Genomic DNA, 24765 nt, shown 5'->3' with positions numbered 1-24765 from the left:
GTGGTGCATTTGGTATGCCTTTCTGTGTACAATATACCTAGAAGTGGAATTAAGTACTACTGCCAAGTGGTTTTCCCAAAATGACTCCTAAAATACATTGCCACTAGTAGTGTACAAGAGTTCCTCATTCCACAACTTCTCCAACAATTGGTACTATAATTTTTAAACAGCTTTATTGAAATTTAATTGAACTGCAGTATACTGTACCTGTTTAAATATGCCATTTGGTGGTTTGACAAGTGTACACTCATGAAAATCAGCTTAATCAAGATAGTTATCCTGTTTACCACCCTGAAAAGTTTTCTCATGCCCTTTGAAAATCACTCTTCCCCGTTCCTTCCTGCCCCTGCATTTCCCAGTTTTAAGGCTACTACTTTAACTCAGCGCCATCTTGACAGGAAGCCCTGGGTGAAGCCCAGGAAATTGTTATGTAAGTAGCTTGGCATCCATTTTCAAACTGACTTTTAGAAAAGCTGGACTGCGTTCCTTCTAACTCATTTGTAAGCCAGACTGGGCCAGCTCTGTTAGCATTAGATTAGCCTTCCCTATCTTCTGCTGCCATGGCTTTCAGGCAGGGTTTAGTTTAAACAATCAGGAAAGCATCATCACATAAGGATGCTCAAAGATAAAAGTTCCTCTAAGTTAGTCATATTGTTAACAAGAAAATAGGAATTTATGTCACAATTGCTTTGTTCTTGACTATTTTCAAACAGAAGACTTAGCTAATTAAACATAACTATAGCTATCATCTTAGCTGTAACTAGAACTTAGGCATTCGTGTTTTATCGCATCCTGTATTCCAGCTGAGTCAACTATGATACAAGTATTTCCATTAACTTGTATTAAGTTAATTAAGTATTCCCATAGGAGAAAAAAAAAATCCCACCATGAATTGGAAACATTTATTGATAAAGTTGATGTAGTACAGCCAGCCTTATATATTCTTGGCTATGATAGTAACATATTTAGGAACTACGTCATTTGTACTTGGTACACAAATAACTTTTTTACCTTATTTTTTTCCTATTGTGTGGTAAATAAGAAGAATAGTTCTCTTATAGATGTTGCCGTTATGTATTTAAGACAGAGAAGGTCTGAATATAGGTTAAAGTGAATATAGGTCAAAGTTTATTTGAATTACTGTAGTTCCTTTATCAGTTCTCCAAGTAGAAATCTTGATCATAGATTTTATTAAATGTGAGGTAGTATGGAAAATGAATGATATGCCATGATTAAAGTGACATTGTTGTTACCAGTGAATAACACGTAGGAAGGGAGATCCTAGAAATGCGGTTTTTGGTATTTTTGTTCTATAAATACAGAAGCAGTTTAAGTTAAAGGAATTATGAATGTAAATTTAATTCTTATTTTAGAAAAAATGATTACTGCTATTTCTAAGTCAATTGAAAAGGCTAGGTTGACTTTTGTGTTTAACTCCATCTCTTATATATTTGTAAATCAAGTTTCTAGTTAATTATTGAACTCTAGGGCTAATAATGGTTTTAGTATAGTTAAATAGAAATCCTTCATGGAAGTTAATATCTATATTTTTCATATAACTTGTTATCATTCCTTCATGTAACCACTAATTGAATTTATAAACTATCTAAATTAAAGACATGACCTCAGATTATCTGTTTTTAATTGTGTAAGATACAGTGTAAACATTTTCAACTCCAGATTTAATCATTTTTCTTTTTTATTCCCTCTTTCCCCTAGTAATCAAAGCAAAGAAGCTTTCATTGACTGGGCAAGATATGATGATTCACAGGATCACTTTTGTGAACTTGATGGTAATAAAATAAACTATTGTAATCAAGTTATTTTAACCTTAATCCTTTTTTTTTTTTTTAAGATTTTATTTATTTATTTGACAGAGAGATAGAGCGCACAAGTAGGCAGAGCATCAGGCAGAGGGAGAGAAGCAGGCTCCCCGCTGAGCAGGGAGCCCGACGTGGGGCTCGATCCCAGGACCCTGGGATCATGACCTGAGCCGAAGGCAGCCGCTTAACCAACTGAGCCACCCAGGCGCCTCAATTAATCTTAATCCTTTTATAAGAAATTGAAATCCATGAAAATATGATCAGTTATAACTTGAATACACTGAATGTTCCTGTGTGGATCTTACTATTCATAATGGCATTTATTGAGAGCTTATGTTCTAAGCTCTGTGCTGAGTGCCTTAAGTACATTATTTCTAATCTTTACAGTTACCTTAATAAGTATGTATTATTTCATATCTGGGGAAACTGAGTCTCAAAAAGACTAACTTGCCCAGAATCACACAGTAACAAGAGGCTGAGACAGGATTCAATCCCAGATCTGACTGGATCCCATACCTGTATTTTTTCCATCATGACATACCATCTCCTAGGGACCTCTATTTCAAGCCACTTAGTTTAGGTCTGTGAACATATAAACATGTTCACACTGGAATTTTCTGGAGGTCCCAACAAACTAACATAAAGGCACCTTGCAATATTGGGGAGGAATCTAATTTGACTTCCCTACAACCCTCTTTCCAAGAGTCCCCTGGAACAGTACAAAGAGAGGGTTACTGTTTAACAGTAACTACCATGACTCTTACTTCAGAAGGTAATTGAAGTGACTCAAAATTTTTGATCTAAGGAGAATATTCCCAAGAATTGTGCCGAGTAGGCTTAAATCATTCATTTGGCCTCTCTTCACTTTTTACCTTTATATCATGGGTGGTGGAAAAGAATTTGGGGTTCAGGCATGCATAGCTGGAGACAGCAAGAGTTCCTCTGAACTTTGAAAGCACCTCGAGTGGTCGTAAAGCTATCTAAAGGGCTTTGGAAGATCCGTCTGTAGAATTGTGCTATTCATCCAGTCTACAATGGAGTAAGTTACAGTGAGCTGCCACAATAGTACAGTAAATTGAGAAATTGCCAGGAGGTGGAATGTTTTTTTTTTTTTTTTAAAGATTTTATTTATTTATTTGACAGAGACAGCAAGAGAGGGAACACAAGCAGGGGGAGTGGGAGAGGGAGAAGCAGGCTTCCCGCGGAGCAGGGAGCCCGATGCGGGGCTCGATCCCAGGACCCTGGGATCATGACCTGAGCCGAAGGCAGACGCTTAACGACTGAGCCACCCAGGCGCCCCAGGAGGTGGAATGTTATCACCATGGTTTATATGGTTTCGGCAAGACATTTTTTGTTTTTTTAAAGTAGGATATCCCTACAATATATATGTGCAGTTATCTTTCTGTCTGTCTGTCTAGTGTGAGTGGCAGGGAGGGGCAAAGGGAGAGGGAGAGAGAGAATTCCAAGCAGTCTTCAGGCTGAGCATGGAGCCTGACTCGGGGCTTGATCTCACCACCCTGAGATCATGACCTGAGCCGAAATCAAGAGTCAGACAACCAACTGAGCCACCCAGGCACCCCCAGCAGGGATCTTTTTTTTTTTTTTAAAGATTTTGTTTAGTTGACAGAGAGAGAGGGCACAGCCTGGGGAGCAGCAGAGGGAGAGGGAGAAGCAGATCCCCCCACCGCCCTGCCGGCTGAGCAGGGAGCCTGATGAGGGACTCGATCCCAGGACCCTGGGATCATGACCTGAGCCGAAGACAGACACTTAATGACTGAGCCACCCAGGCGCCCCCCACCCCCGCCCCAGCAAGGATATTTTTAAGAGATAGAAAAAAAAGTTTCTTTGGGTATCTGGATATAATGGGAAATTAATAAAATACTGCTGTATGATATTTAGAATTGACAAAGGTTTCATCAAAGCAAGCTGTTGTACCTAGGTTAAGTATTGACATCACTGCTTACTCTTTCATTTGCTCTTTGGTTGTCATTCTAATTATACTTTGTGTTCAACACTCACGGTCACTTCTTGCCAGCTTATCATTTTACCTATTCTTTGATTAAAATATTTTTAGTAGTGCTTAGTTAACACATTTTTAGATTAAAAAATCATTTCTGTGAATATTTCTCTTATAGTAAACAATGTAAATATATATTTCTATTATAGATATTTACCAAAAAATGCCACTCAATTGCAGAGATCACTTGGTATGGTCAATGATGTACTCAATTACCTCTCATCAGTATAGTGTTAACTAATTTTTTAACATTAGCTTCTTATATTGTAAAAATGGAAGAGATGTCCTATAAGAATTTACATAAAATCATCTCAAGATTTTTAGGATTTCATAATTTAAAAAATTAGTAATTCTTATATTTTGTGTAGTCCTTAAACATATAAACCATTCTATTAGTTGGATTACCACTACTCCTCTGGGTAGTGATGTTCGTGGATATCCCTATGATTTATATGTACAATTTGTCAAAACACATCAGAGTAGCTTTAGAGTCATTGTCTAATTATTTCAGTTATCTAAAACCATTGGATTAAAACAATCTAAAGAATATTCACCCGGTTTATTGGAATGTATCTATACACCCCTGTCCTCTATTTTGTTGTTGTTCTGTCTTTAATTTAAGGGAAGATGATCCTTATAGATCAAACAGTAGATTTTTAAATAATTTAACAGGTTAAGGTAAGCTGCTTTCCCTACTCCTGTTTTGTTGTCGTTGCTATTATCTTTATGCATGGCTTCTTTGGCTTCGGGTTTCTGCTCAAATGTCACCTCATCAGAGAAGCTTGCTGTCACCTGCTTGTAGAAAATAGAAAGCACTCTCACTCTGTGTTGGCACTGCTGCCTGCTGTCAGAGTACTGAGGACTATCGGAGTGCAGGGCAGGTTACTTAGTTTATCTGTTTGTTGTCCGTCTGCTCCCACGAGGTCGTCAGCCAGCTGTGGCTTTGTCTTTCTGGTTCACTGCTTTATCCCTAGTGCCTAGAGCAGTGCCCGGACGGGGTACTTGCTCAATAAATGTTTGCTGAATGAAGTGGTTGGTTCATAAATAACCTATTTAGTATGACAGATTTTTACTTTTATATTTTCCCTTAAAACATGTTTATTAATAAATTTAAATATTGTTTAAAACCGTAATTTCTAAATCTGGCTGTGTATCAAAATTACTTGGGAGCTTTATAAACTATAGATTCTCCTCACCTGAGTAAATTCTATTTTAATAATGCATTACTAGCAATCGGAGATAGAGTTGGTGATGGAGGGTGGGAGGCTCAATCCTGAGTCTACAGCAGTATTTTTTATCTGTGTCCACAAACAAAAAGCCTGTATGCTAAGTTGGCCTATGCTATGTTTGAAGAGATATTTGGGTTAGGAGGTGTGGAGGACTGGCTCTCATCCTAGAACATACAGTGTAGCCTCCTAACACTAATACTCAATTAAGACAGTGAAAAGGAAATTCAGTTGGGGAAAAAACGTATACTTGAAAAGGAAGAAAAAACATTAGTTGAAATTATGAATTCCCAGAATTAGGTATTTTGACTCAGTGGACAGTCTTTGAATCGTTAGGTAACTATTAGCATGGTCAAATAGACAGAACAGTTTTGGAAGAGCTCTATAAAGGGAGGAAGAAGAGAAAGCATTTGGGGAGGAGGACATATTAGGGGTCCAAAGAGCATTATCCAAATGAATGCTATAGCTGTGCAAATGGAAAGAAGTTGTAGTTTCTGAACAAATTAATTAAAATCATGTCACAGGTGGTCCCAGGGGAAGGATGGGGGGGTACCAGCACTGATGTGTTTGTAGGGGGAACTCAACCTGTGTATGCTCCCCCCACCCCCTCTTCCTCATCTAGATGCCATGAAGTTCTTGTCGGTGTAGGTCAGGGGTTGACAAGCATTTTCTTCTGTAAATGGACAGATAGTAAATATTTTAGGCTTCATGGACTATACGGTTTCTGTTGCAACTACTCAACTGTGCCGTAATTGTGCAAAAGCAGCAAATGAACGTGGCTTATGTTCCCAAAAACTTTCTTTACAAAAAATACACAGACCAGATTTGGCCTGTGGGTCATAGTTTGCTAACAACCCCTTCTATAAGTTAACAAGACCCGCCTTTTCATGATTTGAAAAAGTATTAAAATTTTAAAAAACCACTTAAAAAAGCCAACAACCCACTTTTGATTAAATTAAAGGAATACACATTAAGGACATTGAGAATAAAAATTTTAAATTAAACATTGATATACTTGATTTAAGTCTTGTGATTTGTCACTCCCTTAAGGTATAATGATTTAAGATGTATTTTATTTTTTTTTAAATAATTTTTTTTTAATTTTTTTATTATGTTAATCCCCATACATTACATCATTAGTTTTAGATATAGTGTTCCATGATTCATTGTTTGTGCATAACACCCAGTGCTCCATGCAGAACGTGCCCTCCTCAATACCCATCACCAGGCTAACCCATCCTCCCACCCCCCTCCCCTCTAGAACCCTCAGTTTGTTTTTCAGAGTCCATCGTCTCTCATGGTTCTTCTCCCCCTCCGATTTCCCCCCCTTCATTCTTCCCCTCCTGCTACATTCTTCTTCTTTTTTTCTTTCTTAACATATATTGCATTATTTGTTTCAGAGGTACAGATCTGAGATTCAACAGTCTTGCACAATTCACAGCGCTTACCAGAACACATACCCTCCCCAGTGTCCATCACCCAGTCACCCCATCCCTCCCACCCCACCCCCCACTCCAGCAACCCTCAGTTTGTTTCCTGAGATTAAGAATTCCTCATATCAGTGAGCTCATATGATACATGTCTTTCTCTGTTTGACTTATTTCGCTCAGCATAATACCCTCCAGTTCCATCCACGTCGTTGCAAATGGCAAGATCTCATTCCTTTTGATGGCTGCATAATATTCCATTGTATATATATACCACATCTTCTTTATCCATTCATCTGTTGATGGACATCTTGGCTCTTTCCACAGTTTGGCTATTGTGGACATTGCTGCTATAAACATCGGGGTGCATGTACCCTTTCGGGTCCCTACTTTTGTATCTTTGGGGTAAATACCCAGGAGTGCAATTGCTGGATCATATGGTAGCTCTATTTTCAACTTTTTGAGGAACCTCCATACTGTTTTCCAGAGTGGCTGCACCAGCTTGCATTCCCACCAACGGTGTAGGAGGGTTCCCCTTTCTCCGCATCCCCGCCAACATCTGTCATTTCCTGACTTGTTAATTTTAGCCATTCTGACTGGTGTGAGGTGGTATCTCATTGAGGTTTTGATTTGGATTTCCCTGATGCAGAGTGATATTGAACACTTTTTCATGTGTCTGTTGGCCGTTTGGATGTCTTCTTTGGAAAAATGTCTGTTCATGTCTTCTGCCCATTTCTTGATTGGATTCTTTGTTCTTTTGGTGTTGAGTTTGATGAGTTCTTTATAGATTTTGGATACTAGCCCTTTATCTGATAGGTCATTTGCAAATATCTTCTCCCATTCTGTCGGTTGTCTTTTGGTTTTGTTGACTGTTTCCTTTGCTTTGCAAAAGCTTTTTATCTTGATGAAGTCCCAATAGTTCATTTTTGCCCTTGCTTCCCTTGCCTTTGGCAATGTTTCTAGGAAGAAGTTGCTGCGGCTGAGGTTGAAGAGGTTGCTGCCTGTGTTCTCCTTTAGGATTTTGATGGACTCCTGTCTCACATTGAGGTCTTTCAACCATTTGGAGTCTATTTTTGTGTGTGGTGTAAGGAAATGGTCCAGTTTCATTCTTCTGCATGTGGCTGTCCAATTTTCCCAACACCATTTGTTGAAGAGACTGTCTTTTTTCCATTGGACATTCTTTCCTGCTTTGTCAAAGATTAGTTGACCAGAGAGTTGAGGGTCCATTTCTGGGCTCTCTATTCTGTTCCACTGATCTATGTGTCTGTTTTTGTGCCAGTACCATACTGTCTTGATGATGACAGCTTTGTAGTAGAGCTGGAAGTCCGGAATTGTGATGCCGCCAGCTTTGCTTTTCTTTTTTAACATTCCTCTGGCTATGCGGGGTCTTTTCTGGTTCCATACAAATTTTAGGATGATTTGTTCCATTTCTTTGAAGAAAGTGGATGGTATTTTGATGGGGATTGCATTGAATGTGTAGATTGCTCTAGGTAGGATTGACATCTTCACAATATTTGTTCTTCCAATCCATGAGCATGGAACGTTTTTCCATTTCTTTGTGTCCTCCTCAATTTCTTTCATGAGTATTTTATAGTTTTCTGAGTACAGATCCTTTGCCTCTTTGGTTAGATTTATTCCTAGGTATCTTATGGTTTTGGGTGCAATTGTAAATGGTATCGACTCTTTAATTTCTCTTTCTTCTGACTTGGTGTATAGGAATGCCACTGACTTCTGTGCATTGATTTTATATCCTGCCACTTGACTGAATTCCTGTATGAGTTCTAGCAGTTTTGGGGTGGAGTCTTTGGGATTTTCCACATAAAGTATCATATCATCTGCAAAGAGTGAGAGTTTGACTTCTTCTTTGCCAATTTGGATGCCTTTTATTTCTTTTTGTTGTCTGATTGCTGTGGCTAGGACTTCCAATACTATGTTGAATAGCAGCGGTGATAGTGGACATCCCTGCCGTGTTCCTGACCTTAAGGAGAAAGCTCTCAGTTTTTCCCCATTGAAAATGATATTCGCTGTAGGTTTTTCATAGATGGCTTTTATGATATTGAGGTATGTACCCTCTATCCCTATACTCTGAAGAGTTTTGATCAAGAAAGGATGCTGTACTTTGTCACATGCTTTTTCTGCATTTATTGAGAGGATCATATGATTCTTGTTCTTTCTTTTGTTAATGTATTGTATCACGTTGATTGATTTGCAGATGTTGAACCAATCTTGCAGCCCAGGGATAAATCCGACTTGGTCGTGGTGAATAATCCTTTTAATGTACTGTTGGATCCTATTGGCTAGTATTTTGGTGAGAATTTTTGCATCCATGTTCATCAGGGATATTGGTCTGTAATTCTCCTTTTTGATGGGGTCTTTGTCTGGTTTTGGGATCAAGGTAATGCTGGCCTCATAAAATGAGTTCGGAAGTTTTCCTTCCATTTCTATTTTTTGGAACAGTTTCAGAAGGATAGGTATTAATTCTTCTTGAAATGTTTGGTAGAATTCCCCTGGGAAGCCATCTGGCCCTGGGCTTTTGTGTTTTGGGAGATTTTTGATGACTGCTTCAATTTCCTTAGTGGTTATAGGTCTGTTCAGGTTTTCTATTTCTTCCTGGTTCAGTTTTGGTAGTTGATACATCTCTAGGAATGCATCCATTACTTCCAGGTTATCTAATTTGCTGGCATAGAGTTGCTCATAATATGTTCTTATAATTGTTTGCATTTCTTTGGTGTTGGTTGTGATTTCTCCTCTTTCATTCATGATTTTGTTGATTTGGGTCATTTCTCTTTTCTTTTTGATAAGTCTGGCCGGGGGCTTATCAATCTTGTTAATTCTTTCAAAGAACCAGCTCCTAGTTTCATTGATCTGTTCTACTGTTCTTTTGGTTTCTATTTCATTGATTTCTGCTCTGATCTTTATTATTTCTCTTCTCCTGCTGGGTTTAGGCTTTATTTGCTGTTCTTTCTCCAGCTCCTTTAGGTGTAGGGTTAGGTTGTGTACTTGAGACCTTTCTTGTTTCTTGAGAAAGGCTTGTATTGCTATATACTTTCCTCTTAGGACTGCCTTTGCTGTATCCCAAAGATTTTGAGTAGTTGTGTTTTCATTTTCATTGGTTTCCATGAATTTTTTTAATTCCTCTTTAATTTCCTGGTTGACCCATTCATTCTTCAGTAGGATGCTCTTTAGCCTCCATGTATTTGAGTTCTTTCCGACTTTCCTCTTGTGATTGAGTTCTAGTTTCAAAGCATTGTGGTCTGAAAATATGCAGGGGATGATCCCAATCTTCTGGTACCAGTTGAGACCTGATTTATGACCTAGGATGTGATCTATTCTGGAGAATGTTCCATGGGCACTAGAGAAGAATGTGTATTCCGTTGCTTTGGGATGGAATGTTCTGAATATGTCTGTGAAGTCCATTTGGTCCAGTGTGTCATTTAAAGTCTTTATTTCCTTGTGGATCTTTTGCTTAGACGATCTGTCCATTTCAGTGAGGGGGGTGTTAAAGTCCCCCACTATTATTGTATTGTTGTCAATGTGTTTCTTTGCTTTTGTTATTAATTGCCTTATATAATTGGCTGCTCCCATGTTAGGGGCATAGATATTTACAATTGTTAGATCTTCTTGTTGGATAGACCCTTTAAGTAGGATATAGTGTCCTTCCTCATCTCTTATTACAGTCTTTGGTGTAAAATCTAATTTGTCTGATATAAGGATTGCCACCCCAGCTTTCTTTTGGTGTCCATTAGCATGGTAAATGGTTTTCCACCCCCTCACTTTCAATCTGGGGGTGTCTTTGGGTCTAAAATGAGTCTCTTGCAGACAGCATATCGATGGGTCTTGTTTTTTAATCCAATCTGATAGCCTGTGTCTTTTGATTGGGGCATTTAGCCCATTTACATTCAGGGTAACTATTGAAAGATAGGAATTTAGTGCCATTGTATTGCCTGTAAAGTGACTGTTACTGTATATTCTTTGTGTTCCTTTCTGGTCTATGTTGCTTTTAGGCTCTCTCTTTGCTTAGAGGACCCCTTTCAAGATTTCTTGTAGGGCTGGTTTCGTGTTTGCAAATTCCTTTAGTTTTTGTTTGTCCTGGAAGCTTTTTATCTCTCCTTCAATTTTCAATGACAGCCTAGCTGGATATAGTATTCTTGGCTGCATATTTTTCTCATTTAGTGCTCTGAATATGTCCTGCCAGTCCTTTCTGGCCTGCCAGGTCTCTGTGGATAAGTCTGTTGCCAATCTAATGTTTCTACCATTGTAGGTTACATATCTCTTCTCTCGAGCTGCTTTCAGGATTTTCTCTTTGTCTCTGAGACTCGTAAGTTTTACTATTAGATGTTGGGGTGTTGACCTATTTTTATTGATTTTGAGAGGGGTTCTCTGTGCTTCCTGGATTTTGATGCCTGTTTCCCTCCCCAAATTAGGGAAGTTCTCTGCTATAATTTGCTCCATTATACCTTCTGCCCCTCTCTCTCTTTCTTCTTCTTCTGGGATCCCAATTATTCTAATGTTGTTTCGTCTTATGGTATCGTTTATCTCTCAAATTCTGCCCTCGTGATCCAGTAGTTGTTTCTCTCTCTTTTTCTCAGCTTCTTTATTTTCCATCATTTGGTCTTCTATCTCACTGATTCTTTCTTCTGCCTCATTTATCCTAGCAGTTAGCGCCCCCATATTTGATTGCACCTCATTAATAGCCTTTTTGATTTCTACTTGGTTAGATTTTAGTTCTTTTACTTCTCCAGAAAGGGTTTCTCTAATAACTTCCATGCTTTTTTCAAGCCCAGCTAGTATCTTTAAAGTGATGATTCTGAACTCTAGATCTGACATGGTACTAATGTCCGTATTGAGTAGGTCCCTGGCAGTCGGTACTACCTCTTGTTCTTTTTGTTGAGGTGATTTTTTCCGTCTTGTCATTTTGTGCAGAGGAGAATAGATTAATGAGAGAACAAAATGCTAGCAGGGTAACAACGTCCCCAGAAAATATACTCTAAACAAATCAGAAAAGACCTGAAGCAGTGGGAAAAGAAAGGGAAAGAGAGAAAAAAGAAAAAGAAAGAAAAAAAGAAAAAAGAAAAAGATAAAGATAAAAACAAACAAAAGCAGAACAAAACAAAACAAAACAAAAACAGAATGTGATCATATATGATCAGGCTGGTTTATAGATCAGTGCCACACACTAGATTTTGGGTGTATTTTGGTCTGTTAAAAGAAAGTGCCTCCCAAAATTTTAAAGAAAGAAAAACTTATATATGTACAAAAATAAGGGTTGATATGATGAAGGGATAGAATATGACTGTAAAGATGGAAATTATAAAAAATTTTAAAAAAGGATTTGATAAGTTGTTTGAAAAAAGAAAGAGGATTAAAAAAAATAAAATAAAAGAAAGAAAAAAGGGAGAGAATGTGATCAGGCAGGGGAGTAGAAAAAAACCATACACTAGAGATTTAGAGTATATTTTGATCTGTTAGAAGAAACTATCTCAAGATTTTAAAGAGAGAACAACTTATATATATATGCCAAAAATACAGGTAACTACTATGAAGGGATAGAATATGACTTTAAAAATGAAAAATAAAAATGTTTTTTTTTTAAAAAAGGGATTGATAAGATGTTGATTGAAAAAGGGAAAAAGAAAAATTCAAAAAAAAAAAAGAAAAAAGAAAAAAAGTTAAAAAAAATAATTAACTTTGAAAGACTAAAGAATCATGGTAAAAAAGCCATGAATTCTATGTGCAGTATTCCCCTAGCGCTGGAGTTCTGCCGTTCTCCTTGATCGGTAAACTTGGTCTTGGCTGGCTGTTCTCGCTGATCTTCTGGGGGAGGGGCCTGTTGCCGTGGTTCCCAAATGTCTTTGCCGGAGGCAAAATTGCCCCGCCCTTGCCGGTCCGGGCTAAGTAATCTGCTTGGGTTTGCTCTCCGGAGCTTTTGTTTTTTTTTTTTTTTTTTTTTTTTTAAAGATTTTATTTATTTATTTGACAGAGAGAGACATAGCGAGAGAGGGAACACAAGCAGGGGGAGTGGGAGAGGGAGAAGCAGGCTTCCCCGCGGTGCAGGGAGCCTGATGTGGGGCTCGATCCCAGGACCCCGGGATCACGACCTGAGCCGAAGGCAGACGCTTAACGACTGAGCCACCCAGGCGCCCTCTCCGGAGCTTTTGTTCCCTGCAAGCTTTCCCTACAGCTTTGGAGGCGGAGAGTGAAAATGGTGGCCTCCCAGTCTCTGCCCCGGAGGAGCCGAGAACTCGGGGTCCCGCTCCTCAGCGAGCCCCCAGAGAAAAGCAGTCAGTCACTCCCGTCTCCCCGGTCTCCGGCCACACTCCGCGCTCACCCGGCCTGTGACCCCGCCTTTCTATCTGGCACCCGACCCCGGGTGGAGTCTCCAAACCCAGCAGATCCCCACGGTGCGCTCCCGCACCTCTTCTCCTGGGGGAAGAAGGTGAGTCTCCCCGGATCTGCCGCTTGTTGGGTCCCTGCTGGAGGAGCAGTGGCCCGACTGTGCCGCGGATCACGGTTTATGGCAACCCCGAGCTGAGAGCCCGCGCCTGGGCTCCGTCTCTGCAGCCGGCTTCCCCGCTCCGATACCTGGGAGCTCTGCCGCACTCAGGCACCCCCGGTCTTTCTGTGACCCTGAGGGTCCTGAGACCACACTGTCCCGCGAGGGTTCCACCCCCCACTTCGCCACCAGAGTGATGTCCCTCAGCGGAGCAGACTTCTAAAAGTTCCGATTTTGTGCTCCGTGGCTCTATCACTTGCCAGAAGCGGCCGACGGAGGCCCCTCCCCCGCCGTCTATCCTCCCGAATATCGCCTCGGATTCACTTTTCCGCACGTCCTACCTTCCAGAAAGTGGTCGCTTTTCTGTTCAGAGAGTTGTTGCTCTTCTTTTCTTCGATCTCCTGTTGAGTTTGTAGGTGTTCAGAATGGTTTGATCCCTATCCAGCTGAATTCCTGAGAGGAGACGAAATCCAGGTCTCCTACTCCTCCGCCATCTTGCTCCACCCCCTAAGATGTATTTTAATAGCTGAATCTTGTTGTTTTTCTTTATTGGTTGTTCAGTTGCTTTTGTTGGGTGAAGAGGTTGATATTAGTCTGATGTGTACATTTGCAGATGACCCCACATATGTGTAAACTTACATGCACCCACACATTCTTTATACATGTGTACATATATATCTCAATGAATGTATATATTTATGGTAGGTTTAATATTTGTAAAGCTTATATGTAATCAGATCAGTTTTGCAAATGAGCATAAGAACAATGCAAAGAAATTAAAAATATGTAAGAAACTAGTGAATTGTAAAACTTCTGTTTGAACTTTAAAAGCCACACTCCATAATTTGAATCTTTCTTTTTTTAATGAAGATTTTTTAAATTATCGGTTTTAAGTCTCAAATCTCCATGTGCTTGGACAGTTTCTGTTCATCTGTAAATTACCTGTTTTCTGTGCCTTAACTTGTATAGTGGAGTATCTACATAATGTTAGGGCTAAAAATAGAGCCAATATTCTTCAATTCATGTTTCTGTTGTCTATAAGTTAGATATAATTCGTTTAGTAGTGCTAAGTTGTAATTATATTTGTGTTCTTCCTACTTCCTTACAAAAAGTACCAAGTAGTTCTTGCAATGGCATCCAGGATGCCATTTTCTTCTTATGGTTATGGATTATCTCAGTTTGTGATCACTGAATGCTCAATGAATACTGTTGGCTGAAAGGAAAATATATTAGTAATGAAAAAAAAGGGACCATATTTTAATGACCATATTTGGCCACTGTTTTCAGTCAGGTGCCTGCATACTATTGATTTAATCTCATGACACAAAAAGGTAAGAAGCATACAAATAAAGGAGTACATCTGTGTCAACATAGATAGTGCTTTAGTTTCCATGTATTATGATCATTCATTTGTGAAGCATGATCATTATAATTTTTCTGTAGGTGTGAAAGCATGGATTTCCCTTTTCTATCCAGAATGTAAGCCTTAATAATGAAGACCATTTTATCTTTTGTATCCCTCAGAGATCTCTATTAAAATGTCCAAATAGTAGAGATCTAGTAAAGACTCATTTGGGTTTCAACACAGAAAATGGTTATTTATGGGTGTTTGGGGGGCTCAATTGGTTAAGCGTCCGACTCTTGGTTCCGGCTCAGGTCGTGATCTCAGGGTTGTGGGATCAAGCCCCACATGGGGTCCCGTGCTTGGCGGGGAGTCTGCTTCAGATTCTTTCTCCCTCTCCCTCTTCGCCCCTCCCTGCTTGTGCTCTCTTTCTCTCTCTCTCTCAAATAAAATCTTAAAAAAAGAAAATGGTTATTTAATTTATATGTCTTAACAAGTTCCTGAAGTTGTGCTTGCTGTATATGGGCTTGAGAGGGGAGAAGCACTTCTGTATGAACAGTGATAAAAATAAACTGTAATGTGTATTTGTTTACAAACTAGAGCATTGTGTAACTGTGATCAAATTTGAATCACGAAGTTATTGAGCCATTTATTTCATAAGTCCAAAGTAGAGAATAGCAGGAAAATCTCTTTTTAGTACAATATATGCTAAAAAAAAATGTTTCTAAGCATGTGTTTAGGTAGGTGTATGCATAGGGAAGAAATCATCAAATAGTAGAACAGGTTATGATTCTGTTTAGGTCTTTTCGATCCTGGGTGGTTAAAACTTAGGAATGATGAATGCCTCTAAGAAGGGGAGGGGTGTTCTGTTACTTAAGAAAGCACGGAGTATCCAGAGGAAAGGGAGGAGTTGTTTTTTCCTCTCACAAGTGTGAGTTATCCCGGGTCAAGTACAGTCACAAGTGTGCTAACCTCTCTACCATTTAAGCTGGAGATTACTTGAAAAGCGTAGCCTTTCTCTGACCTTTTGGTAGTTAAGTTTGTGTTACAATATTACATTTCAGACAACTGGTGATATGTGGGTGGTTTTAATGAATTCTTTCTTGTTCAGATGAGCGATCTCCAGCTGCTCAGTATGTAGACCTGTTGCTGAACCCGGAGCGTTACACTGGCTATAAAGGGTCCTCCGCATGGAGAGTGTGGAACAGCATCTACGAAGAAAACTGTTTCAAGTAACTGGAGGGGGTAGGGGAAGGAGGAGGAATGGCTAGAGGGAGGATGGAGGAAGGGGAGTAGGGATCTGTTGGGAAAAAAAAAGATGTAAAAGAAGTCAAACCATTTTATGTTTGAATTTTGCACTTTTTCAGGCCTCGATCTGTTTATCGTCCTTTAAATCCTCTGGCACCTAGTCGAGGTGGGTTTTTCATACATTTTCATGCTTTTAGAGATTATTTACAAAATGCCTCTGTAACTAAACTTAATCTGAGTAAATTTTCAACTATATTTTCTTTAATTTGAATGATCAAAAGTATAAGGTTAGTTCATAGTTCAGCATCAAGTTTTCTGCATGTTTTACATAATTGCATTTATTGAGTGCCTGATATGTACCAGGCCCTAAATAAAACAGGAGTTTTATGGGAAATAAAATATATGAGTAATCCATAGATATCAGAGGTTTCCTGGGGAACTCTTAAAAATCTGGATGCCCAGGGGCGCCTGGGTGGCTCAGTCGTTAAGCGTCTGCCTTTGGCTCAGGTCATGATCCCAGGGTGCTGGGATCGAGCCCCGCATCGGGCTCCCTGCTCGGCCAGGAGCCTGCTTCTCCCTCTCCCACTCCCCCTGCTTGTGTTCCCTCTCTAGCTGTCTCTCTCTCTCTGTCAAATAAATAAAATAAAATCTTTAAAAAAAAAAAAAAATCTGGATGCCCAGGCCCTATCCCATACTAATTAAGTCAGGATCTGTGGGCTTAGACCCAAGTGTTGTTATTTTTTTTTTAACTGTCCAGCTGATTCCAGTACACAGGCACGTTTGAGAACCAGTGGCTCCCAACGTGCTTCTCAGAGTTGAGCGTGCATACAAACTACCTCGGAGCCTTGTTGAAATACAGGTTCTGAGGCTGTGGGTCTTGGGTGAAGCCCAGGATTCTAATGAGCCCCCAGATGATGCCCAGCGTGCTGGCTGGTCCACGCAGCACGTTTGAGTGCTAAGGATGCAGAGCTGTTGAAGACACTTAGGATGCCTGCAGCACCACGGGAAACCTGCGCGGGCCGACTAGGTCGCAGCTTGCCACACCGGGCTGTTGAGCACATGAAATATGGCTGGTGCAGAACCAACTTTTACATCTGGCTGTTTGTTTCAATTTAAGAACTGAAGCAGTGTAAAATACTTTGTCATTAAACAGAACTTTACTGTTTGATAGGACACCTTTAGCTCAGGCCTCACACAATTATTGCATTGGAGCGCATGTATCCTTCTCACTTTTAAAACACGGGTACTAGAAAAAACTTCACTAGAAATTTTTATTAGAAAAAATTTGGAATTACATATGTGGCTGGCATTATATTTCTATGGGACAGCATTTTTGGAGGTTAATCAACATAAAACTTACTGGGCACATCCTCAGTCTGTTGTCAGCAAGGAGCCAAACCCTAGGAGCAGCCCTGTAATTGACTTGCCATTCTGATGTTTTCTTTAGACCAGGGTTGATTTAAGAACTTGAATTTCCTGGTCTAGATTTGTATCTTCAAGGCATTTCTGAGAGCCAAAGAGACACAGAAAGGTTGACCGAAGGGACTGCTTTTAGATGCTCACTGTCTTACAGTGCGGCACATGTTCTTTCCCAAATTCATTCTGATAACTGCTGGAAAAGGGAATTGGATCATGAAAAAGGTGTGCATCGTTTGCTATTTTTACCCTTATAACTTATTATAAAAATGAAAACCACACACACACACACACAATGGAAACAACACAAAAGTTATATAAAGTAAAAAGAGAAAGCTCCCCCTTACCCTTCCCCCATACCCACCCTGCCTCCACACCTCTCTTCCATAGTACAGAGTTTGGTAGGTGTTCTTTCAGATCTTTTCTATGATCACTTTTTTTTTTTTTTAGGATTGGAGTTAAAATATTTTTTTAAATAGATGTATAATTGACATACAACATTGTATTAGTTTCAGGTGTTTAATACAATGTTTAGATATTTGTGTATATTGCAGAATGATCACAGTGAGTCTAGTTAACATCTGTGACCATAATTACAGAATTTTTATTCTTGTGATGAGAACTTTTAAGATCTACTCTCTTACCAACTTTAAAATACAGTGTTATTAATTGTAGTTGACATGCTGTACATGACAGTCCCAGGACTTATAAGCTGGTACCTTTTGACACCGTTTACGTGTTTTGCCCACTCCCCACCCCCTGTCTCTGGCAACCACCATCTGTTCTCTGGATCTATGAGCTTGGAGGGTTTTGTTTTGTTTTTAGATTCCACACGTAAGAGAGCTCATACAGTATCTGTCCTTCTCTGACTGACTTCCCTCAGCATGAATTTCCTTCTTTTTTATGGTTGAATAATATGATCACTTCCTTTTAAAGCAGAAAACATAGTTCATTTAACGAAACCATCACATCCTAAGAAATACCTCACGTCCATGTTGTGACAAATTAGAGACGTGAGACCGCTGGAAAGATGAGAGGAAGGAGAGTGCCATGTAGGAAAAGACAGAGGCAGAAAGAGGGGTCAGAAAACCGGACTAAGAAAGAAGGGAGACGGAGCACCAGGTGAGGGGAGAGCAGGGGTCCCGGTTGCCGGGTGAGAAATCTGTGCAGTAATCAAGCGGCTCGGGCTGATGCGCTCTGTGCGCCGTGCCCACGGCAACTGCTGGCGTCGGCTCGCAGCTCCTCAGCAGTCTGGGCTCGGCCGCCCGCACGCTCTTGCTGAGCCACACAGCGAGGCTTCTCCGGCTGGCTTTCCAACAGCTTTCCAACAGCTTTTGAACAACAGAACCTTTCTTCCCGAAAATGAAACCCGGTATGAGAAGTCCACATACAAAGCCGATAAAGGCCGAGCTGCTGTGCTCCCGAGAGCCCAACCTCTGGCTGCTTACCCCTGTCTGGGCAGCTCTGTGGCACCCCCAGTGAGGGTTCCACTGACCACGGTTTGGGAAATACTTTCCTTAAGGTGTGTATAGGCCGAGGAGCGGCAACTTGGAAGAGAAGAGAGGGTTGTGTATATAATGATGAAAGGAGTGCCTGTGTCCATTGGCTCATTATTGAAACTAGTGATCTTTAGGAGTATTTTTAGATGCTTTCTGATATTTTTTACTGCATAAAACATATGAAGATCTTGTATTTTGGGCCTGTATTCTTATTAAGAAGTCTCACTTGCAGGGTGACTACACCCTGACCAAGGTCCATAGTGTAATTAATAGTTTAACACACAGTAAGTGTTTTAATCTCATTAAAGTAAATAAAATTAGAATCTGAACTGTGGAGGACAGTTTCTAAAATCCTGTTTACTGTTTTCTTTTTCAGGAGAAGATGATGGTGAGTTAAAATTCTTGTGTTTGGGTATGCCTCGGGTATAGAGGAAATGTTTTTAATGATCAAAATTTGATTTTTCCTCTGTTTAATTCAAAAGAAAATGTTTATCCTATTTTTTCAGAAATAGCTACCAATGAATGGTGACAAAAAATAAGAGTTTTATAATGTAAATTTACCCTATGTTTAAAAAAACTATAAATTCCCTTTTACTTAAATGTTTAGTATAGAAACCAGGATTACATTCCAACTTCCCAATTATCTGGTTATTATAATCTACTAAAATATGTTCTGAAGAAATGGAGAGAAGTTAAGATAGTTTTACCAGATAATTTGTCTTGTGACTTTATTTTCTTACTGACTTTGTAATTTATAATCTCAGTTATTGTAATACTTAATCTGGTGAATAGTGATTTATCAACAGTTGGTTATTCCAGGTTACCAGATGAGTATCAGTCATAATAAATTGCCCCCAAACAGGCAAAATAATTATTTTAAATGGATGTTTACTTATCTGTGTTCAGGGACACAGTGATGGGCATTGTGCAAGATAGAAATATGTGTAAAACATGACGCCTTCGCTCCAGGAGCTGACAGTATATCGCAGGAACGATAAGCCCTGTACATAATGATAAGAGGTGCTGCACATACATAGTACGAGCAGTAGGTGGTAGAGCTCTTCAGAGGTGGGACAGAGCCTCTCACTGGAGGGATCTGGAAGTGGCATTTGAGATGAGTTTTGGGTAATGGGACAGATGTAGTCTAGTAGAATTGGATCCTGTGTGCGATTAGGAGAAAATGGCAGGGACCATGGAGTTGGAAAGGGAAGGATCAGGCATGTTTGGGGAGACCCTCTTAGCAGTAGGGAAGACTTTATGTAGGAGTGGTTTAGGTTAGAAAGATGAGAGGCCAGACTATTGAGGGCTTGGGAGCTCAACTTTCCCTGATGGCATTTGGGGTTTCTCGAGTAAACAAGCGAGCTCATGATGAATGGCCCTTAGGAAGAGTATGTTGAATGAATTAATCTGTGGGAAGATGTTTGTATAGTTTTACAAAATGTGGAGACTCTCAGGAAACAAAGCAATTCCTCACCATCTAATTTATCCCCTAGACTCCTTGCTCAGCTCATCTATGTGTTGGGTTTTTCTTATGCTTTGCTTTTCTTAAATAAAGTAATGCATTTTGTGAGTTACTTATCTTTAACTATTTTGATCTGTATTGACTGCCATTTTTGTTCCACTCAGAACAGTACTGATCTAGAACTAGATCTTTTAGCATTAGTACATAGGTAAGTCAGGTCCCTCTGTATAATAGTCATTGACTTTTCTGAAAAATTATCTCGAAAATTAAGGGATTTTAAAGTTACCCCTTGAAATTTAGTAGTCTTAGATAATTGAGGTAATATACATAGCTTTACTGCTCAGGAAAAAATGGAATAATTAGTGATTTGATTTTTGTATTATAATTCACTGTTTTTTCTAGAATTTTTAAGGAGTTCTATGGTTATCAAAAGCAAATTTAAAATTTTTAAGCTCTTTCACCTTCTAATGAATAAGATTTACATAATATTTTGACTGAAATATTTTCTTAAAATTTTTGCTTAGTTAAATATCACTTATAAGAAAATTGTCCAAAAGTTGCTTAAATTACTTTAGGGCTTTATTTTCTAGAACCATATGCCAATTTTTCTACTTCACATGAAGCAGTGGTCATTTCTAGAGATATTCCTTAGTCTGTCATAGGAAATATTTTATATACTTAATTTATTCTAATTTGTAAATGACTGTTTAAAATATTTTAACCCAAATCTGTGTGTGTGTGTGTGTGTGTGTGTTTTTTTTTAAAGGAGAATCATTCTACACGTGGCTGGAAGGTAAACATACATGTCTGCATTTTAAATTTATTGGTTTCTTGTAAAAAATGTATGGATTTATTTAATATATTTTTGTAAGTTCAGGATTCATTACCTAGACAACTAATTGTGACAGTGTTTGAAAGAAAATGATGTATTTTAAGTTATGTATTTTAGGATACAATGGTTTGAAAATTTTGAGGCTATTGCTCAGCCAAGAATAATCAGCATTAGGGAAATATACAGGGCAGATACTGGCCTCGGGTTTTCATAACTAGCTTCTCAGTGTTATTTTCATTCTGTATATACCACTCATCCAGACTGCTTTCTAGTAACCATTATGCAAACTACTTTGTAAGTAGAGACCTTCTTTTTGGAAGGAAGTACTTTTTATATATATATGAAATTGAGGGAAGGTAAATTTGATTTCAGAAGATTTTAAACAGTGTTTACACATGTTAATATAGCCTAAACTTGTCTAATTAAAAGATAAAGCAATATAGATCCCAGGAGATACTTTGCATTCTTACATTTTCTAGTGTTGAAAATACAAATGCTATTAATGGAAAGCTAAAACATTCTAGGATTTTAACAATTTTGTTTAAAAACTGGATATATGATGCTTTTAAAAAATTTACCAAATTGCCATTCATTTATGAAAGCAAAAGTTAAAATGTATTAATGAAAGATAAGCAAGTTGAATGATACAGGGGATCATAACCTTATAGGAACTCTACAGAGTAAAACTAAGTACTTAATTCTATTTTATGTCTGCTAATTGGTGATGTTATCTTGTGAACATGATTTCTCTTTGTTTTTAATGAAGTGTGTACATATATTGGCCATTATTAAGGTGAACGTTATTGATGTGCCACTACTACTAGGAATGATATTGATAAATGGCCTATGTGGAAGACGATTCTTAACTTTGTTTCATTAGCTGTATTGTAAAGATACAAATTGTGGAAAGTAGTATTGAGGTTAAAAGAGGTGGTGAGAGACTCTGAATATTGCTAGTGGAGGATGGGAGTCAAATGTATGGGCAATATTGAATTCTAGGGTATTCTGTATTAGCCACTTTTGTAGTATCCTACCAATGTAAGCCCCTGAATATTGATACATGGTTTCAGAGAACACTCCTATTTTTATAGGCAACTGACTCAACTTTTCTGAGATTCAATTTCCTCATCTGGGCCATGAGACTGGCAATAGCCAACCATCTTACCTACACTGTGAGTGTAGATGATGCCTGTAAAAATGCCTTTGAAAATCACTAAATAGTGTCCAAATGTCACATAATCCTGTTATTGTAAATCTAGCCCTTTTGTGAGAGAAAAAATTACTGTCAGTGTCTTATAAATCACTTGATGAATGTGAATTTGAATGAAATTAAATCCAAAAGAAAGAGACCCACTCTCTAAATTGGATAGTTGAATTTGCTCTGTATTGTTAGAAATAGAAGCAGTATAAAGAACACCCAAAAAACAAATAATCCAGTCAGAAAATGGGCAGAAGACATGAACAGACACTTCTCCAAAGACGACGTACAAATGGCTAACAGACACATGAAAAAATGTTCAACATCATCAGCCATCAGGGAAATTCAAGTCAAAACCACACTGAGATATCACCTTACACCAGTTAGAATGGCAAAAATTGACAAGGCAAGAAACAACAAATGTTGGAGCGGTTGTGGAGAAAGGGGAACCTTCTTACACTGTTGGTGAGAATGCAAGTTGGTACAGCCACTCTGGAAAACAGTATGGAGGTTCCTCAAGACATTAAAAATAGAGCTACCCTACAACCCAACAATTGCACTACTGGGTATTTACCCCAAAGATACAGATATAGTGAAAAGAAGGGGCACATGCACCCCAGTGTTCATAGCAACAATGTCCACAATGGCCAAACTGTGGAAGGAGCCAAGAGGCCCTTCAACAGATGAATGGATAAAGAAGATGTGGTCCATATATACAATGGAATATTAGCCATCAGAAAGGATGAATACCCACCATTTGCATTGACATGGATGGAACTGGAGGGGATTATGCTAAGTGAAATAAGCAGAGAAAGACAATTATACGGTTTCACTCATATGTAGAACATAAGGAATAGCACAGAGGACATTAGGGGAAGGGAGGGAAAACTGAAGGGGGGGAATCAGAGGGGGAGATGAACCATGAGAGACTATAGACTCCAGGAAACAATCTGAGGGTTTCATAGGGGAGGGGGTTGGGGGATGGGGTAGCCGGGTGATGGGTATTAAGGAGGGCACGTGTTGCAATGAGCACTGAGTGTGTTATATGCAAACAGTGGATCATGGAACATTACATCAAAAACTAATGATGTATGGTGACTAACATAATAAAAATAATATTATTCAGGAAAAAAAAAGAAATAGAAGCTGGTAAATTTTGCCTTTGTAAATCAGCTTTTGCAGAAGTTACTTAACAGTCATCCAGGAATTTCAACCAATAAACATTGTACGTTGACTATTTACTATGTGAGCAGAATCATATCAGATGGAGTGCAGGAATATGATGGAAAATTATTTTATGTTGTTACTTACTGTGTTACTTAACATTTTCACGGGGACCTCAGTGGTCGGAGACTGCGTCATGCAGGGAAAAGCTGTCCAGCACTTTCCTGCCGACTGTGTTGTGTCTTGTTAGTACACTCAATTGGCACATCTTTTATTTTTACCATTTTGCTTTAAGTTACCTAATTTTCAGTTTATGGAAGTACATGTCTACTCCTCGCTCCTCACTTATCATCCATCCCCATTTCAAATACGGAGCTTTGAGGGCTTTGCAAATGAGAATGGCCTCCTCGTTTATGCTCTTATTTTTAGGCATATGAATTTTCACAAGCTTTGCTTTGTCTGTTTTCCCTTCTCTGGTCTTTAGAGAGGTAGGTTAGAAGGAAAAGAAAGTGAACTTCAGATCTGATCGTTTCATTTGATAACTGATTTGATTAAAAGTTTTACTAGAAGAGAAGTAATATTTTATCAAACTTGTTCATGATGTTTGTATACCTTGCTATCATGAACATTCAAAATTGCTCATATACTTTTAGTAGAAGCTGCAAAAAAGAACTTAATTTCTGCTTTTTGGTGCCCATTTGTACAATGGGAATATTCTGGCAAGAATTCTGAATTAGAGAATGAGATCTCAAAAGAATTGTTTTTTCCTATGAGAAGCTACTTGCTTCAGAGCCATATAGGGTAGAATATAGAGTAAATTGAAGATCTAAAAGATCTTGGGGAAAATGCAAAGTAAGCCACATTTTAAAAATCCCTCAGCTTATAAATGAGGTTATTTCTTATTCCTTCCCACTATTGAAGCCCATTTTCCCCAGGAGTAATTAAAAAACAAAAAACAAAAAACAAAACATGACAAAAACCAAAAAATGCTATTGGATGGTAAGGGAAGGAAAAAGCGAATTGCATTGCATTTAGTGGATTCTTAAAACTTAGGTTTTCGCATTTTTCTTTATTTAAAAAATTATAAAGAACCTTCTCTAGAATTTCTTTTTTATTATGGTAAAATATATATGACATAAAATTTACCATCTTAACCATCTTAAACTTAGTGGCATTAAGTACATTTACAATGCATATTACTCTTATAATAAGAGAAAATCTTTTAAAATTGAGGCGGGGGTAGGATAGGATAGTGGAATTATCTTGACCTCCATTTGAGCAAAACCCTTAAGACTACATAAAATAATTTTCCATCATATTCCTGTACTCCATCTGATATGATTCTGCTCACATAGTAAATAGTCAACATACATTGTTTATTGATTGAAATGTCTGGTTGACTGTTTTCCAGCTTTGGGCTCCTTACAAGTGGACCATACAGTTAAGTAGAACTGGAGAATTCTAGGGCAGAGGATTAGTAAGACACACTAAAGAATCTGAGGAAGAAGAGAAATGGAATGCAGTCTCTTCTTCCTCCACAATCAAGTAGGTTCAGAGAAAGGACATCTCTAGGGAAGGGAAAAGGAGAAGCAGCTATTGTTAAGCCAAAGCAGTGACT

The 24765-nt window shown here is 38.7% G+C and overlaps 1 protein-coding gene across 3 annotated transcripts in view; it reads left to right on the top strand.

Moving 5' to 3' along the window:
* The window catches only part of ERO1B (endoplasmic reticulum oxidoreductase 1 beta), a 67494-nt gene that overhangs the window by 30528 nt on the left and 12201 nt on the right, over window positions 1–24765 (top strand). For all 3 annotated transcript variants that reach the window (XM_078077744.1, XM_078077743.1, XM_078077745.1), the window contains 5 exons: window positions 1720–1793; window positions 15440–15560; window positions 15696–15742; window positions 18868–18879; window positions 20720–20746. In XM_078077744.1, the coding sequence (XP_077933870.1) occupies window positions 1720–1793; window positions 15440–15560; window positions 15696–15742; window positions 18868–18879; window positions 20720–20746 (281 nt within the window). The remainder of the gene's footprint in view (window positions 1–1719; window positions 1794–15439; window positions 15561–15695; window positions 15743–18867; window positions 18880–20719; window positions 20747–24765) is intronic.

This window comes from Halichoerus grypus, chromosome 7 (genome assembly GCF_964656455.1).
Source record: "Halichoerus grypus chromosome 7, mHalGry1.hap1.1, whole genome shotgun sequence".
NCBI lineage: Eukaryota > Metazoa > Chordata > Mammalia > Carnivora > Phocidae > Halichoerus > Halichoerus grypus.
The sequence above is the reverse complement of the archived record's forward strand: the minus strand, read 5'-3'. Positions and strand labels throughout refer to the sequence as shown.